Source organism: Lasiosphaeria miniovina, assembly GCF_030549165.1.
Source record: "Lasiosphaeria miniovina strain SMH2392-1A chromosome Unknown B0T26scaffold_7, whole genome shotgun sequence".
NCBI classification, from domain to species: domain Eukaryota; kingdom Fungi; phylum Ascomycota; class Sordariomycetes; order Sordariales; family Lasiosphaeriaceae; genus Lasiosphaeria; species Lasiosphaeria miniovina.
In genome coordinates, this window is record NW_026848226.1 from 2494795 (window position 1) to 2513228 (window position 18434).

At 55.7% G+C, this 18434-nt stretch overlaps 5 protein-coding genes across 5 annotated transcripts; 4 read left to right on the forward strand and 1 right to left on the reverse strand.

Annotated features, from left to right (window-relative positions):
* Positions 1-943: 943 nt before the first annotated feature.
* B0T26DRAFT_621578 (uncharacterized protein) lies at positions 944-1852 on the forward strand (the record flags this gene model as incomplete). Its single annotated transcript, XM_060436081.1, has 2 exons — positions 944-1565; positions 1692-1852. Coding segments are annotated over 2 exons (783 nt in total), but the record flags the coding sequence as incomplete, so codon positions are not given.
* A 5136-nt stretch (positions 1853-6988) lies between these two features.
* On the forward strand, positions 6989-8859 carry B0T26DRAFT_743831 (major facilitator superfamily transporter; the record flags this gene model as incomplete). The annotated part of the gene is made up of 5 exons (XM_060444314.1): positions 6989-7105; positions 7255-7350; positions 7439-7453; positions 7558-8609; positions 8733-8859. The coding sequence occupies 5 exons, from the start codon at positions 6989-6991 to the stop codon at positions 8857-8859; spliced, it is 1407 nt and encodes a 468-aa protein (XP_060291717.1).
* An 802-nt stretch (positions 8860-9661) lies between these two features.
* Positions 9662-12369, forward strand: B0T26DRAFT_464382 (uncharacterized protein). Its single transcript, XM_060435168.1, has 2 exons — positions 9662-10992; positions 11067-12369. Exons 1-2 carry the CDS (start codon positions 9730-9732, stop codon positions 12282-12284), a joined length of 2481 nt encoding a protein of 826 aa, XP_060291718.1. The 5' UTR covers positions 9662-9729; the 3' UTR covers positions 12285-12369.
* A 903-nt stretch (positions 12370-13272) lies between these two features.
* B0T26DRAFT_743832 (natural resistance-associated macrophage protein-domain-containing protein) lies at positions 13273-15056 on the reverse strand (the record flags this gene model as incomplete). Its single annotated transcript, XM_060444315.1, has 2 exons — positions 13273-14559; positions 14625-15056. The coding sequence occupies 2 exons, from the start codon at positions 15054-15056 to the stop codon at positions 13273-13275; spliced, it is 1719 nt and encodes a 572-aa protein (XP_060291719.1).
* A 1568-nt stretch (positions 15057-16624) lies between these two features.
* B0T26DRAFT_464390 (Sodium/calcium exchanger protein-domain-containing protein) lies at positions 16625-18410 on the forward strand. Its single transcript, XM_060435169.1, has 3 exons — positions 16625-16739; positions 16850-17147; positions 17231-18410. Exons 2-3 carry the CDS (start codon positions 16968-16970, stop codon positions 18293-18295), a joined length of 1245 nt encoding a protein of 414 aa, XP_060291720.1. The 5' UTR covers positions 16625-16739; positions 16850-16967; the 3' UTR covers positions 18296-18410.
* Positions 18411-18434: the final 24 nt, after the last annotated feature.

Genomic DNA, 18434 nt, shown 5'->3' on the forward strand with positions numbered 1-18434 from the left:
ATGCAAGTCGCTGAACTGAGTTGGTAATCTTCTAATCTTCGTCGCTTCCTCTGGGCAGCGAGAAGAGGCCGTGACCTGAAACTGCCGAGGTGGGCGGATTCCGTTCTCCGTGCTGTTCTGTACAAGTACATGCATTCTGCATATTACGTACTGTTGTCCGCCGACTACGACAAACAGGGGTTGGTAAGTTGCGCAAGTCGAGATCCTCAGTATTCCCGACGACAAGGTGCCTGGCAATGTTGCCTGTGTTAAGCAGGGAAAACCTGGGCAAGGCGAGTCAGGAACAGCGGTTAAGGATCACGAATCCTGGGCGCCTGGGACGCGAGTGGAGCGAATCCGAGACCCCAGATACAAGAGTCTCTCCCCCCTGAGTCGATCACCGCCACCACAAACCCTACGTGCGCGCATTCTTCTGCCAGCTTTACCAGCGACAGACACACTGAAACCCACGACAGTGCGGCATGGCCTTGCCGGCAAGGCGAGGTAGTGGTGCGTGTCGACTCCCAATACTGATTACGCGGCTTGATCCCTGTTCGCTGGCGGGCTCCCGTCCCCGTCCCTGATGTTGTGTTTTTCTTCTTTCGTTCGGGCAAAGACCCGGAATATATAAACCAATGCCCAGCAAGACTTGGCAGAGGAGAAAGAGTGTGTGATAGCATCAGGCAACTCGTACCAAGCCGTTTCCAACTTTTTCCCGTTTCTCGTCGTCTTCTCATCACGGCCGGCCCGTTGTCCTCCTCTGCTCGCCTTATATAACCCGTTTTCTCCTTTTCTTCCCGACGCACAGCTGCTCCGTCGTCCGAGCCGGCAACCGACGTCTCGCAAGTAGACCTACGCCCCATATCAAGACAACATGAAGCTCCTCTCCTTCCTCGTTCTGTCGGCCGCCGGATGCGCGCTGGCCCGCCCAGGCGGTGGCGGCGGCGGATTCCGGAACGGCACCACGGGTGCGACGTCGACAAAGGCGCAGTGCCGGCAGGTGGCCCGGCTCACCGAGCTCGCCAGTCTGGCCGCGAACCAGACGAGGCTAGACGAGGTGTCCAAGGGCAACGCAACGCGGGCCGACGCGCTCAAGGCTAAGGCGACCGATGGGGCGGCGCAGCTGGCGACGCTGCAGGCGAACAGCACGCTGATGGCCGTGTGCGACCAGGTCTTCGCAGCCGAGGCCATGGAGGACGCGTGCGGGCAGCTCCAGCGCATGGAGAAGCTCGCGGCTGTCACGGCCAACGCGACGGCGCTCGACCTGCGGACCGACGGCAACGCCACCAAGGCCAACGCGCTCAAGGCCAAGGTGACGGCCGACGCGGACCAGCTCGCCGCGCTGCAGGGCAACGCAACTCTGACGGCCTTTTGCGCTGGCCTCGACACGCAAGACGCGTGCCGCAACCTGGCGCGCCTTCAGAAGGAAGTCAGCCTCGCTGCCAACACCACGGCGCTCGACACCAAGTTCAACGGTAATGCTACGAAAGTCGCAGACTTCCAGGCCAAGACCGAAAAGGCACAGGCCAAGCTCGCCGCGCTGCAGGCAAACACTACTCTTACCGACGCCTGTGCTTCCATCGCATGTAAGTCTTGCCGAGTAGTTCGGCGGTGTCCGCAGCCGTCCTAGAATCCTTCACACATCGGATAGGCTCGGATCCTAAGTGATCTCACAGGAAGAGAAATGTTGACACTGCGCGCGCCATCCATAGCTACCAAGGACGCTTCCGGGTCAGTAGACACGGCCACCAACGGGTCCTCGACATCCAGCAGCGGCGCCACCGTGGGCACCAGCGGTGCGGGGAGCCTCCAGATCTCTCTCGGGTCCCTGTTGGGAGTGGCCGCCCTCTTTGTTGGCGCCATAGCCCTTTGATAGGAAGGACCCACCAGTTGGTGGGGTACAGGGTCGCGGGTGGCTTCCGACCACCTTCACATCCAGTGCCCGTAGCATCCTTGTGTTGTTGCTGGCGATGTGAGGGCCGTGTCTGCACGCGTGCTTCGACCTTCCGCGGGGGGGCTTCTCTGGAGAAGGAAAAGAAGCCAGATCATCTGGCTCCAAGTGTGGCTTTTGTGCGCAAGGATATTCCTGCCGCCTTTTATCGCCGCGAGCCTGCTTTGATGATGACGTGGGTTTTTCACCGGATATCCGAATAGGGGGGATGTGTGTGTACACACTCCGAGGGTTGCTGTAAATAGAATATATCTGGAAGATGGTCTCTCCGTGCGGGAATGTATCATGCTGTAAATGAATTTATCGTCCGTTTTCAGAAGGTGCGCAAAGATAGGGTAACTAGAGAATCCGTGAGAATTGGTGGCTTCGGGTTGTGGGGTATCGGAATACAAACTGAATGCAGCGTCGCCGGCCACCGCTACTTTGGCCATGGCAGTGCGGATTAGAGCCTCATCTTGACGTTATACTAGAGAAATTGCGGTGGTGGGAGAGGCCGATGAATTGCCAGGAAGTGAGTTGGTAGATTTTGTCCGCTGTGGCGATTATTTTACATGTCAAAGCGTGTGACAAATACTTCGCTGAACATTGCTCCGCGTCCGGGTGTATCCGAGCCAACCAGGGGGGCTATTACCGTCTTGATCTTCTGCTTAGCTCAGGGCCTGGAACAGGCGTGCGATGCGTGTGTGTGGCCAAGCAAGCATATCAGTAGGCTGAGTTATCGCAGGCTAGCACAGAAGCGCACCAGAATATCGCTGTAGCCCCCAACAGCTCAACCAACACGGCCTCATGGCTAATTTCAGCCGATTACGAGATATGTTGAAGGAGGCGACTAGACCGGGCGGTTGATACTGAGCGTTTTTTATCTATGCCGTTAATGACCAATGGAATCCATAGACAAAAGATGGTTGGCGATGAACCAAATTTTGTAATCTGATGCCTAGGATGAGCTCACACCGACATTTCCGTTCGTGGGCCTCTGTCAGCGATTCTGTTTTTGAAGTGTGTCTCTCTGTGGCTGCCTACACGGTCCAAATCAAGAACAGAGCAGGTTAGGCGGGTAGGCACCAGTTATTCCGCGGGAGGTAGTCTAGACAGGCGCGCCTAAGTTGCCGAGATGGGGGATGCTACCACATGATTAACAATTTAGCCGCGTTAGGCGACGTGATGCAGTAAGACGCGCGAGCGCACTGAGCGTCCGCGAGCTAGGGTTGGCATATTTCGGATATAAAATCCGAAATATGCAGATCAGTTGTCTTTTTTCATTTTTTTTTTCACTCGCTGGCGAGCCGCGAGCCGCGAGCCAGCCCTGTCGACCGTCAAGTGGGTGGTTGCTCAGACGCACCGCAATCAGGGGTTCGAATCCCACGCAGAGCATATGATAGATAGTACGTGCGATATGACGGTCTCTCCACGCTGAAGAAAGTATTGGTCAGTGGATTGTCAAATTTCGGATCCCGTGTGCAACACGCTTCTCTTGATGTCGCCATTTGGTCGCTTGTATTGCTTCGAGTTGGATGGTTGGATGTCCTATGTTGGGACACCTCCCAAGACAAACGCTTATGTACTCGAGCTGGTTTCACCATACCACAGCCTGGCAACGGCAACAGCTTGGTTGGATCTAGTCTCGACAAGTCTTCGCCTTTGTAGCACACATTAGTGTAGGCCAGTGCGCATGGCAAGGGTGTGGAAGGAGGTAGTTAGGTAGATACCTTTAGAGGCATGGACGAGGTATATCGGAATAAAATTTCATGCGCAGCAGATCGAGATTGCCACTATCCGACCGCATGCTTGCCTTCGCCTGATGAGGACCCCCCAAAATTGGACCGGACTCCTGCAGCCACACCTTTGCCATCCACAGCCGGGCGGCACAAAACTGGGGAAGGATGCCTTCGAGCTAAGACTTGCCGCACGCTCTGCTCGGAGTGGGCGGCATGACCGGGAGAGCAGACGTGATAACCGTACATATGCGATAGCGGTGGATGTGTTGCAGTTACAGAGCCTCATCTGCCCGAGCTTTGAGAAGGCGAAGTTAGGTCTGCGCGGTACGAACTCCCTATTTCTGGGAGACGAAGGACGGCTGAATGCGAGCAATCAATGCTCAGCTCCTCAGACAAAAGTTGAAGTATAAGAGGCCGCTCTGACCGCATGGTTCAGTCTTCCTCGAATTCGAGCAACCTGGCTGCAATACTTATAGAGCCTGATTCGCAGCCCTGACATTCGTCCACCAGAGGTCTTAACCGCCCTGCCAAGAATCTCCAGTTAGCGACGAAAGAAAGATCAGGTCTTACAATCTTCCTTACATCTGTCAACACCCAGCAAGGGTAACTGTCCTCCACACTATCCTTATCACCGATACACAATCCTGGCATCTGGTGTGCTTCTTCCAAATGCCGGCAAGGTCGAGGTTAGTATACTGACCAATCTGAACAAGCCGTCACTCCACAACTGTATCTAACACGGGGTGTGTAGCCAGTCCCTGTCTTCCGAGGAGGTCAAGGCTTTCCAAGGGGATCGATTGACAAGCTTCCAAGCCGAGCCCGCTCGAGACGGAAACATCCTAGTCGGCGTCCCTGATCGAGTTCAGACACCTGATGAAAGCATGGTGGCCATGGCAGAAAAGATCCAGGAGATAATGCGGCCCTTTGACTAGAATAGATAAGGAGATGGACAAGACGCAGTTGGCCATGCCGTAGGACAGCGGTTGGAAGTGGGAGGCTTGAATCACTCTACCACATTATTCTTCCACATACGACCATAGGTGCAGGAAAACTCGGGATCCCGTCCGCTCTCCCATCGATAAACCCGTAACCGCCAGACTAGTAGTTGGGTCGGTGACGACCAGCGAATCCCTGGTGTTGTATGTTTCTTTTTGTTCTTTTTGGCTCTTTTTTGGCTTCTCTGTGGAATGTTTTGAGGTTGGAGGTTGAAGGTGGATAGTGACGGGATTGGGCTTGTTATTTGACACCACTATGGATATAAACGAGGACTGTTCCGGCCGTAGAAGGTCTTTTGTACATCCATATCATAGGGCCAGCTTTCACGTAACATTGAGTTCTCAACGTGAAGATGTGCCTACATAGTAGGCAGGAGGCACCTCCAAACGCGGCGACGTATGTCTTTCGAGGCCATTTTGGGACCGGCTTGGGCAAGGAGACATGGCCGAAGACACGTTGCAGGTAGACTTGAGCGTTGTAACTGATTCTCTGGCCCGAAAAAAAGGGAGAATATATGCCAAGTGAGGTAGCTTGGGTCGGGCATCCTAGACAGGGAAAGAAAGTACCTGTACAAAGGAGCAACTCCCAAGTGAGTCACAATGGATGGACGCCAGGGCGTTGTATGTCTGAAGCAAACACGCCGGTGACCGAATAGACACGAGAGCTCGAGTTGCGGCGGGTGTGGGGCAGGCCCCGGGAGCGGCATCGGAAGGTGGAGAAGGGCGGCGGTCAACGTCACGGATGTCTCAATGTGGGCGGTGATGCCTTTTGAGAATCGGGCGGATGAACTGACCGACAAAGCACCACATCATGTCCGAATGAGTTGGAAGACTTAGCATAAGTTGACAAATTGGCGCCATATCTATCGCGAGATAAAGGAAAGTGTCGAGTACTATACTCTTGAGCGTCGTGTTGCGAGAGGACACTCGTTCGACAGATGGAATATACAGGTCGGAGTATCCCGAAACGGGTAGAGGGTGAGAGAAGGCAAGTTCAAACCCTAGCTAGACTAGACTGCTGACAAACTGGGAATGGAAGGCGTTCCTGCCCATAATAAGCACTGTATCCGATCGGATAGGGCGCCTTCAACGGGAAAAGGAAGGTGCAGGGAACTAACTAAGCGTGTAGCAGTTCGTTACGGGGCCGTTATGATCGAGGCAGTTGGAGGCTTGTGTGGAGCTGCAGTTCCGGAAGGCAGGGCCGGCGGCAGATCCCCGGCAACGGAAGCAACTAACGAGCTCAGTGCCAAGGACTCCTTCCCAGCCAAACCCAGCCAAACCCAGCCAAACGAGGAAAGGGCAACGCACCCGCGTGACCTCGTGCTTGCTTCTCGCTCAGGCGCTACTCAATACCCCACCTCGAGAGTTGCAGAGCTGCAGAGCACCGACAGCGGAATGCGTATCTGGGGCTTTGGAACTCCACACCGATTCACGCAAAGAACAGATGGACACATCAGACTAGGTCTAGCCCAGGAGTGCTGCGGCGGCAAAACGGCGGACCTCGGGGGTTCGAAACTCATTGCGCCCGACTTTTTGTCTGTTGGCGAACCGCGATGTCAAGCTCGTGCCAAAACTAGGGTGGGGCTCTCTGGATTCACCACTCACCAATCACCACCACCAACAACGTGCCTCTCCGACGGCATCCTGTCGACGGCTACCCGAACCCTTGTCAGCCCGCCTCATCTTCGGCTCCTGAGGTCTGGATGATACCACCTAAAGAGTGGCCAACAAGTGATTTAAACATACACGCCACTCCGCTAGCAAGCGGCGGCCTAGGAGCCGCGCCCCCAACCTCAATGTCGGAGAATCCGGGATAAATATCGGCAGATAGCCTCCATCCTGGATTTGGTACCTGCTCTTTGTACATGTACCACTGACTACGTTGGGGTTTGTGGCATTTCGAGAACACGAAATATTTATATAATAGAAGAGCAGCCTGCCTTTCTTTTCTCTCTTTCCCTTTTGCCTGTATGCATTGAGGGATCAGACTGATTCCCATGCGACCAAACCTTGAATACCTTCTCTTTTCTCTTATTTTTAATCCCCAAACACCCAAACACCCAAACACCAGACGTCATTCCTCGAATTAATTGTTAGCCCAATTGACATCAATATTCACCCAGCCTCTTTTTGAAGAAAAAACCTAATGACTGCTTCTTCAGAGGCAGCAACCGCAGCTGCAGATGCAGCTGCGACTGCAGCCGTCGACAATGGGCACCCGCAGTCCCCCATTATCGCCTCTGAGGAACAACAACACCAAACCCCAATTGCTGAGATAAAGCCAGCCAGCCCCACGGCTGTGCAGGGCGAGCAAGACCACACGGCTGAAATAAAGCCGGCCCACCATGCTTCAGCCCAGACGGTTGATGGACAAGGCCATATGTCTGAGAAAAACCAAGGCGACCCCTCGCCAGTTCAGATACAGCGAGACGGAGACCAAACCCATATATCTGAAAAGAAGAGTGAGCTTCCGGTGACGACAGCAACAACAAGAACAGAAGGCGAGCGCGCTAGCAAAACAGCATCAAACTCCAGCATTACCGATGAGGAGGCAGCGGTGGGCTCGTCAATTGCACCACCCAGTTCGGACGACGTTGACGGCTCGCCGAAGCTGGTGCGCTGGAACGAGTCCGGCGCCATCATGTACCGGTTCGTAGCGACTAGCAACTCGTTCATCCTCAAGGGCATGAGCGACGGTGTGACAGGAGTAAGTCCTCTCCCGCTCCGCAGGCCCGAAGAGGAGCAGTCTATTTACCACGGTCCGTGTTTGCTAACTTGAGTGACCTCTACAACAGGCTTTAATTCCATATGTGAGTATAAATGAAGATGTCCATCTTTATCTGAACCCAGCCACTTGGCTGCATAGTTGGTGTGCGCCCCTGTACTGACATGCCTCCTCGGGGGCTTCGTTTAGATCGAGACATACTACAATATCACGTACACAATCGTGTCGCTGGTATTCCTGGCGCCCTTCGTCGGGTACCTGGTGGCGTCGCTCGTGAACGGCATGGTACACCACTATGCGGGACAGCGGGGCGTTGCGGTGATGGCGAGCTTTTCGCGGGTAGCCGGGCTGCTGACGTTGGTGTTCCACCCGCCGTACCCGGTCCTGCCCGTAGCCATGCTGTTTGTAGGCTTCGGCAACGGGCTCGAGGACAGCGCGTGGAACGCGTGGGTGGGCAACATGCACAACGCCAACGAGCTTCTGGGCATCATGCACGGCGCATACGGCCTGGGGGCCACCATCGGCCCGCTCATTGCGACCGCCATGATCACCAAGGGCGGCCTGCAGTGGTACACGTACTATTACGTGCAGCTCGGGGCCGACGTCGTCGGCGTGACCCTGCTCATCACCTCCTTCTGGGGCGCCACTGCGAAGGCGTATCGTGAGTCGCACAAGGTTCACAACGGCGGCCAGCGCACAACGACTCGGCAGGTGCTGCGCAAGCCTCTCACCTGGCTACTCGCCGTCTTCCTGCTAGGCTACGTGGGCGCCGAGGTGTCGTTGGGCGGCTGGATTGTCACCTTTATGCTGCGGGTACGCGACGCAGAGCCTTTCATTGCTGGGCTCAGTGCGACCTTCTTCTGGCTTGGACTCACCGTCGGCCGCGTCATCCTCGGCTTTATAACGGGACGCATCGGCGAGAAGCTGGCCATCACCATCTACCTGGGTCTCACGGTGGTACTGCAGTTACTCTACTGGCTCGTGCCCACCTTTGCTGCGTCGGCCGTCTTCGTTACCTTTCTTGGATTCTTCCTAGGCCCGCTTTTCCCCGGCGCCATTGTCGCGGCCACCAAGCTGCTGCCGAGCGACCAGCACGTCTCGGCCATCGGATTCGCCTGTGCGTTTGGCGGCGGAGGCGCTGCCCTGGTCCCGTTCGCCGTCGGCGCCATTGCAGAGAGCAAGGGTGTTTACGTCCTGCAGCCGATTGTGCTGGCTATTTTGGTCACCATCTTGCTGCTATGGTATGTTTTCATGGTCGCCTCCGCCTTCTTTCTCCATTTCCATTTCTACGAGGCCCGGCATTGTGCAATTAACCCTCAACACCGCCTAAAAATTGAAAGAAGAGAACTGACATCGTCGGATAGGTTGGCTATGCCCGGCGGCTTGCGGAGAGGAGGGCTCGAGCGCGCTCGGGAAAACCAAGAAGGGGTCGGCCACGAGATCGGGCAAGCGATCCGGTGGGCGAAAGTCAAGACAGGGAAAACGGCATAACTTGCTCAGTACCCCTAGTCCCGTAGCTTTCTTTCCTAGCCTTAATCCCGCCGTTCTCGTTCCTGAACACTTTTAGTACTGGTAACTATTTCGCCGCCAACTGCCGTCGCCGCCATCACATTGAAACAAACCAACGAGCAGTGGCCCTCTACCGGGAGCAGGGATGATGGGTCGGGACGTGGCAAGCGCCTTAATTGGGGAAAGGCTCGCACCCCGCCTAGTATCTCGCCGTTGTACTGGTACAGCAAATTCGATACGAGGGTTGGCTTCGTTGGTATCAGGATACAAGTCTGCTTGGATTAAAGACAGCAATATACGGATACGGAGTACACCAATGGTTGCTATATATACAACCCACAAATGAAGCGAGGACTTTTGTGTTACAGGGTACATATAGCGAGAACGGGGTCGCTTTGGGGCCCGATCTCTATCGTCATTGAGAGCGAGTCGTCGGAAAGCAATTGGACGAGTGGCCTAGAAACAGGGGTTTCAACTGGCTAATTTTAGTCATGAAAGTCATGGAAGTTAAGAACAGAAACAACAACAATGAGTGGTGTCAAAAGGCTGGCATAAGAGAGGCAGTGTAGTGCCCAACCAGGGGACATCCGAATATAGGGCAGTAATTTTCAATTTAATTATGGTTTAATTCCTTCTCAAGTAAAAGCAAAAGGGAAACTTCGCAACCCGTAACGTCCTCTCTTTGGTTGGTTCCACTTTCATGGCTCTTGAGACACGTGACTGCGCGTAGATTGCCAACACATTCCCGCGATCAATTAAGTAGGGAGCGACGGTTCAAAGCTAAGGTGCATAATTCCCCACCACGAGCGCACGCGGTCAGTCTGGCGCCAATGCTAGTAGGGGACAACAAAAATGGCGCCAAGAAAGGAAATCCTCGATTCCGAGGACGAGGGCAGTGATCTTAGCCCCATTGACGACAACATTGACGACGGCGACAACATGGAGGGCTTCAAGGACGCCGACGCGCATCGCGACGAGCTCCCCTCAGCCCCTGCAGGCGAGGAGCCCCGCGACGCGCCCCACGACGCGGCGACTGTCGACAGAAGCACTGGCTCAACCGACATGTCTTTTTTCCAGCGCATCTACAATGAGCAGTCGGCCGCTGCCAATGTGCCGCAAGAAGAAGACGGGACGGACCCGGCTAGCCGCGCCTTGCGCTCGACAGCGACCGACGTGTCTCTGCCCGCGCGCCGCACCAAGCAGACGGCGCAGGCCAAGGGCTCGTCGTCGCTCACCTCCGTCACTGACCCGGTGCCGGCGAGTCGCAAGGCTGCGAAAAATACCAACGAGGTCCGCAAGGCGGACGTCATCAATCTGACCCTGACCCAGGTTACCACTCCTAGCAGGAGGGAGCAGCCCGTAGCCCGAGCCGCCGCTGATCCGTGGGAGGTGCCGAGCAGTCCTCTGCCGTCGACACTAGGTCCCGGCTCTTCAGTCACCAGGCCGCGCTCGCCGCGAGTCGCAAAGACGTACGGGAAGCGCAAGCGAGGCGGAAGCCCGCTGTCCAGCCCCCAATACGGCGCACATGCCACCCCCCTCCTAAACAACATGCCGCCCACCCAGGACCCGTACGACTTCCCAGACCAGCCCGGTGTGTCGTCGCCCGCAGAACCTAGGCCCAAAAGGACCAAAAAGACAAGCCCCCTCACGCAGCCGAGCAACGCGCAGCCGAGTGAGGACTCTACTCCAGTGGCTATACCGCAGCTGAACCACGACAGCCTTGGCCGACGCTCCCGCTGCCAAGCCGGTCGCGGCAAGGCTGGCAGCTCACTCGGTTATGACTCCACCGTGGCCGACGCCTCTCCATCGCTGTACATTGCGCCCAGCGCTTTGACCGCGAGCCAGAAGCAGGAGTATAAGACGGTCAGTCTGTCGTCCGAGCCCGTTCACGACGACTCGCTGGTACCAGAACCGTTCTTGCCGTTGGTTGGCCCCCGGTTCGACGCGGCCACGCAGCAGCAGCAGAAATCTAGCGGCGCTACAACCATCGCCTACACAACTCCAAGTCGGTTCGGCTCATCGAGGCCGAGGATATCCCCGAGCGACGGTGTGCTGCCCGAGGAGGCGACCGTGCTCGCCGAAATACCAACACAGGCAACTACAGATGCATATCAGGTAAGTTTACGTTTAAATACTCCCGTTCTAGTCGGCGGGGTTGATCTAACATGTACATTTTTCTTTCTCTGTAGCCATCGTCCCCTGACATAATATCCATTGTTCCGGCGGGTGTGAAGCGGAAGAGGACCACGCAATCCATGCTGGTTAGCAATCATATTTCTCCGTCTCAAGCAGATCCTCCACCCGTGAAAATAAGCCGCAGTTCGAGGAAAAAGAGAGCCACCGCTCAGGAGCCGCAAGAAATGTCCTGGGACGCCAGTCTGGATGAGCAAGCCCAAGAGCAAGCCGAAGCTCAGGTTTTTGCGGTTGACGTGCCAGATGACGGTTTACTTGGCGTCGAGGGTGACGCCCATTCAGCGAAGACGACACTAGATTCCAATGACATATCCGCCGGCGCTGCTCCATCCCAGCCCGTTAATGTCGGGGACTCTGTTGAACCTACCACCGTGGCTCCAGAAGAGCAGCAGCCCGTCGCGCCCAAAAAGAAGCGGGGGCGCAAGAAAAAGGAGCCTGCCAAAATTAAAGAGAGAGCCAGTGCAGAAGGAGACTCCAATGATCCGCTACAACCAGCCGAGGACAGCCTGTCAGCAGGTGCCGAATCTCTATCCATCCCTGTCTCAGACACAACCGCAGAAGAGCCGGCCAAGAGGAAGCGCGGGCGGCCGCGTAAGTCGACTGTCACCCAGCTTCCTGTTGAGCCTGACGCCGTGGAGAACGGCGAGGGCGTCGACACTGCCCTCTCTGAAATGCCACCGGAAAACTCACAACTGGTAGCTCGCGCCCGGCGGGGACGCCCTAGGAAGTTACGCGTGAACGACAGCGCTGGCGAGGACGACGACGCGGACGGGGATCACGACCAAGACTTTAGTGAAGCCCCCGCAGATGAAGACGAGGGGCCTAATGACGATGACGATAATGACGACGATGACGACGAGACGAAGGAGAACACTTATACCACGAGTAATAGCAAGAAAAGGGGCAAAAAAGACACCAAGGCCAAAAGCAATAACAACAACTCGAAAACAGCAAAGCCGAAACTGACCAAGTCGGCACCTCCATCCAAACAAGACATCCCCACCCCCGCCGCCAACGACGGCAAGCAGCCTCTGCCTGTCAACACTGCTGCTGCAGCCAATGACAAGGCCACAGCCACCAAACCGTTCGAGGGCAAACCTATTACTGCGAGCGCCGCCGCAACCGCCGCCGCGGCAGCAGCAAAGGTGCAGTACCGCGTGGGCCTGAGTAAGCGGTCGCGCATTGCGCCGCTGCTGAAATCGCTGCGCAAGTGAGTGAGTGAACCACTACCCGGACGACGACACAAAAACAAGGAAAGGGGGGATGGGGAATGAAACGGGATGATGTGCGATAGGTACGATTGCTTGCTGTGATAACGCGCTTACTGGACGGGGCTACTTTTAGTCTTTGCAGAGAGTGGTTCGCGTGCGTGGGTGCGTACTACATGTGTCGTTTTTTTGGTGTGGCGTTGTTGTCTAGCTGGTTGTATTCGTATTTTATGCATGGCGTGGAGCATACGGGCAAACAAACATGCGGGATGAGAGCGAGTGTTGGAATGGTAATGGTAATGGGAATGAAAAAGACTCTTCAGTCTCAATCTCAATCTCCTTACCTACCAGATACATATATACCCAAAAAGGCACGATGTGCAAAGAGGGAATGAAACGCCGGGAACAACGAATTGGAAGGAGAGGCATCACGGCGGTGATACTGCTAGAATATCAAAAACAATGAAAAGGAATAAAAGGAATAAATTTGCTGATATTACGGTGCTGAATAAGGTACAAAAGGTAGATATGTAGCACCTGCATTTACGGGCCTCCCTGGCGCTATTCTTCTATGCATTGGCCACTTCGTTCAAAGCAAGACGCAAAGTGAAGCGAGGGTACCGCTCGTGGGTACCGCTCGTGGGTACCGCTCGTGGGTATACTAGTTAACTGAGTCAAATAAAGAGTAATACACTACGTGTAGGCCTGGTAAACCCAGCCGTCGTATTTTTTCTGTCTGTACGGATACAGTAGACACACACAAGACCACCCGACTAGTTGGGGTTTTGCAAGAATCAATGCCAGAGAGGCCGAAAAGGCGGATATTATCCAGTGCGATATAAACATCATTATCGTCATCATATGTACCTTGGCCTTCAAGCTCCTCCAATCTGATATAATATCGCCTCTATATTACTCATAAATACCATACCAAATAACACACGCTCCTAGGCCTTGGGCATATAATACCTACCTTGAAAAAGACAATCCGCATTCAGTCGGCATCGGTGACCCCCAGGCCGGCAAGCACGACGGTGGCGATGTCCATGACCACGACGAGCAGCCAAAGCAGCCAGGCAATGAGGGCAACCACGATGTGATTTTTCATGTTGACCGAGCCCGTTCCGCCGTCGGACGGGACCTGCATCATCTTGGAGCGGCCCGTGTAGTAGATGAGGGGGAACGTGATCGGGATGAGTGCGATGGCTAGCAGATAGTTGCAGGCAACCAGGGCGCGCGACAAGCCGGCCTGGCCGACCGACACGGCTATGACGAGGGCCGGGATGATGGCGACGCAGCGTGTTATCAGGCGTCGCAAAAACGGCGAGATGCGGAGGTTCAATGCGCCTTCCATGACGACCTGGCCGGCCATGGTGGACACGATACCTGCGGTTATGCCCGAGAAAAGGAGAGACACGGCAAACAAGGTGCCAGCCGCCGGGGAAATGCTCGTGGTAAAGAGATTATATAGGTCGTACAGATCGTCGCTGATATCGACGACATCGCCTGGATCCCTCTTGTCCAGGTCGCCGCCGGCGGAACCGCCATCGCCCGAACCGGTCCCTAAGCCTGTATCTGGTGGCTCTACCCGGTAAAAGGCAGCACCGGAGATGATGAGCAGAGCCGAGTTCACAAAGACGGCAACGATGAACAAAGTGGTGGCCAACTCGGCAATAGACCATTTGAGACACGACTTGATCGCACGCAGCGATGGGCGATAGGCTAGCGAGGACGAGCTTGAATCTGGACTGCCCAGAGGTGCAAGGCTATGCTTGGCGTCAAAGTCGTAGAGACGAGCACGCGAGAGGGCTGTCCCGACGTACAGGGCGTGGGGCATCAAGGTGCCGCCGAGAATAGCGCACATCTCGTACAGTCCCGTGGCAACAAAGACCTCGGACGAGGGGACGAAGCCGCGGAAGACATCGCGAGGAGGTGCAGTAACCATGGAGAGGGCTACACATAGAGTAATGAAAAGAGCGCTGACCAGAAGGACAATGAAGATCTCAAAGAGGCGGATACGACGCAACTCGCCAGTCGGCGTGTAAAACAGGAGTATCAACAGGGTGTCAGCCACCGAAACGACACAGGCAGCAGGGAGAGGCAGGCCTGGGATCAGGATATTCAGGGCAATGGCAGTGCCAATGACTTGTCCAAGGTCTGTGGCGATGATGCTGGCCTCAGCAACGACATAGAGGGCCAGCTCAAGCCAGCGCGGAAGAAAGCGGTGGTTCATCTGGGCAAGGTCCATGCCGGTGACGGTACCCAGTTTGACACATAGTGACTGGTGGCCAGTGTCAGCAACGGAAGGGGGGGTAAGAAGCGAAGACCAGAGAGGCGCCGGCTTGCCTGGATATAGATGGCGATGATGTTGGAAAACAGCACCATGAACAGCAGCTTGAACTGGAACGAAGCGCCCGAGGAAATGGCAGTCTGGTAGTTATCCGGATCGACATAGGCGACGCTGATAATAGCACCGGGGCCGAGAAACTGGAAGAACTTCCAAATCCTCGCCTTTACCGACTTTGCATCCGACTCGGTGGGCACGGAGCCGCGGTGCCGGTAGATGGGGGTCCCTCTCGCAGGCTCTACGCCAACCAACGACTTGAGAAATGCGAGCCATGGCGGCTCGCGGCGTGCCGGAACCGGCTCGCTATAGATTGACGCTGTTTCGGCTAGCACGACCTTCTTCTCGTCTTCCTCAACATCATGGCCGGTGGCCGGATGAGGGGTAGGTGTGGTGGCCTGGATTGCGGGGTCGTCGACCTCGGGAGCGGCCATGTGTGTAAGTGTGGGATGATGGTCTTGTCCGTGATGATACCCGACTCGCACCGGACGAGCTACCTGCGCAACTCGGCCCTCGACTCTGGCACTTCAGGAAAATGCGATTCTGCAAGAAAAGAAACTAGGCCTGGCAACGTCTTGGGTCAGGAACTCGGCTCGCTGAGGCTCCATGGGGTTGGGGGTGAGCCATTGATATAAGGGGCACGGGAAGCGAAGGTCTGTTTGCTGCATGGCGCGATTCTTGCAAGGTTGCAATGGTGGTTGGTCTGGCCTCGACTGGTCAGAGAGGTCACAGATAGCCTGATACAGTATGTAGAATTCTTGGACTAGCCACACTCGAACGAAGTAAAGGAGGTTTGGCGGGATGCGGAAGCAGTGTAAGCAGCCGCTGTTGGCGCGATGTGCTTCTCCTTGGATGCGGGTAGGTACAGTACACTGAAAGCGGGAACAATTATCCAAAAACTCTAGCTCGCTCAAACATGAGGTACGTATGCCACAGAACGTGCAAGGAATCGCTGCGGACGTGTGAAGTACGTATTGGAGGCAAAGATAAGGGCGCGGTTGGCAAGAGGTTGATGAAACAGAGCCACAGTGGGTTGCTTTGTGAGTGGCCACTCACCAGTCCAAGTGGCTTGCAATGGCTTATAACCTAGGCGCCATCGCCATGATTTCTCTCGTCTATCGATGCCCTCCTGCAGACGCAAAGGCAAGCCAAAAGCCACTTGTTGATACTGGCCACCCCTCTGAAAGCTTGGCCGGATTGTCTGCTCCGATCCTCTGCTATAGTACTTTGTAGAGACATGGCTTTAATTACTTGCTCCGTCTGGACGAGTCGGAGACGGTTTTGAGTCCAAAACCTTTCAAGGCAGAGAGTCTCTCATCTGTTGCTCTTCACTCGGATTGACATTCGCTCTTGTCATGGTCGTGGCCGATGAGAGAAGACCGAGTCGGTCGATTGCATGATGTGGGGGACAATCAGTAGAACCGAGGGATTGGGGTTTAATGGAATAGACTTAGGGAAAGAAAAGACGGAGAGAGAGCTGCTGTATGAGTCCTAAACTGACTGGTGGGGTTTCTATCACCTTTGAGTCTTCAAGGTGGGAAGGAGCCGCCTTGACGGACCTACTCCTTAGGTTAGGTTCTCAGTCTCAGCCCTTGCCTGGGAGGTCTTTTTGCGCAACGCGCCTTCTTCAATTGGCACTTGCCGACCTAATTTCCATCACGAAGATCAGATCTGCTGATGAGGCGTGCTGTTTCACTTTACTCTCCGCTCAGGAAATCCCGAGAGCTGAATCGAAGTCTATACGACAACTCGACCACCAAATTGTCTGAATATTGATGAGCTGCAGAGGCAGCATGCAGTCACTCATCAGCCACCTCACCGCTAATTGGACCAAACACCCCCTGGACTGACGGTAATCCCGCCAAGGCGCTTCCCTTTTCGGGTCAATAATTCGATAAGCCGGTGCGGGCCCGCCAGGTACAGGAATGCGTTTTCGTCCCAATCTCGATTGCTTGCCACCTGAGAAGCCTAGGATCAAATACATGCCAAGCATTTCTGACCTTGGAGTCCGTCACTCGCGTCAACTGCCTCCCCCCCTTGGAGGATACCGCCCTTTCGGCGCCCTCGTTGCGGCGCAGGTCAAAAAAAATTAATACCCGTGCCTGACTTTATTACACGTCAGCGAGCATTGTGCTTGAGTCTTTAGTCTCCTAGTCATGCCTCATTGACTTATACGCTCCTTATTGTCCACTCTCGCGCGATATGTTGACGTCTGGGTATCTATAAGGGGGATATTGTCCAGGTTGCCCGTGGCCGATCCGTTCCCTCCGTCTCCGACGACGCAGTCCGCAGCACTTCGTATCTAGGGCAGCAATTTGCCGATTCCACTCGTTGACAGCTTCCCGATGCCCATCATGCCGAGCGTCGACGCCCTTCTCTTCAACATATCGTCCTTCATTGCCGGGCTCTTCCTCCTGGAATATGGCGCCGACAAGTTCATTGACCACACGGCTGTGGTGGCCAAGCGGCTCAACGTCTCGCCGACGCTTGTCGGGCTTCTCACCTGTGGCGCCGAGTGGGAAGAGGTGCGTGTGCGGGAACTGCAGAGGCTCTGCCACAGAAATAACACTCACAGGACAAGTTAGCTGACCGTGTGCTCTGTGCGTAGCTCGTCGTCATCATTGTTGCCCTGAGTCAGAAGAACTCGAACCTTGCGCTCGGAAACCTCGTGGGCTCGTCTATCGCCAACATACTCGCGTCCTTCTCGCTGGGACTCGTGTTCATGAAGAAGGCCGAGTTCGACCGCAGCTCCAAGATCTACAGCACCGTCCTCTTGGCGCTCACCTCGGTGTTTTTGGTCCTCCTCGCGGTGGCGAGGTCGAGCCTCAAGTGGCTGTCCGGCTCTCTGCTGATAGCCGCGTTCGTTGTCTACGTTGCGTCCGTGGCCACGCTCATCTACCGGGGCACTCTCACGGCGCCCGAAGACGACTCGGACAGTGATAGCGACAGCGACTCGGATGGCGACAGTGATAGTGACAGCGATAGCGACCTTGACGGCCATGCCGGCGATAGCGACGAGGACACGGTCGGCGGTGACAATCATGCCGAGGCGAAGGACAAGGTCCAGGTAGACGAGGAGCAGGGGGGCCGTCGCCGTTGGGGCAACGCCTCCGGCCGCCAGTTGAGGCTCACAAACCTGTCCAAGAAATCTTCGCGGCCGAGCTCGGGAGAGTTCATGGTCGTCAAGCCGGGCAAGGCACGGCCCAAGCCGATGCGCCACCACCTCTTGCGGCTGGCGATGGGCCTCGCGGCACTGCTGGTGTCGAGCTACATCATTGCGCACAGTGCGTCGGCCATCGGCAACGAGCTGGCGCTGTCGGGCACGGTGGTGGGCACGACGATACTGTCGCTGGCCACGACGCTGCCCGAGAAGTTCGTGGCCATCATGGGAGGCGTGCGGCACCAGCCGGGCATCATGGTGGCCAACACGGTGGGCTCCAACATCTTCCTCGTTACGCTGTGCGGCGGAGTGCTGTTCATCTGGGACGACGCCGGCCAGCTCGAGCTCGGCTTCACCGTCTTCGAGGTGTTTGTCATGTGGGTGTCCGCGGCCATCATCTTCAGCATAGTCATTGTCGGCGGCAGGCGCTGGATGGGCTTCGTCATGCTTTCTCTCTACGTGGGCTTCTTGATCGTCGAGCTCATGAACGGCCACAATCTCGACGACGACTGACGAGTGGGTTCTCTGGTTGGGGCTGTCACTGTTACATACATGTTGGGGATTGTATATTCCCCTTTTTGGGGGAGAGCTACGGAGTATTTTCTGTTTTCTGGGGAGAATTTAAGCTGGGTGGGCTTGGAGAATGGCGTTG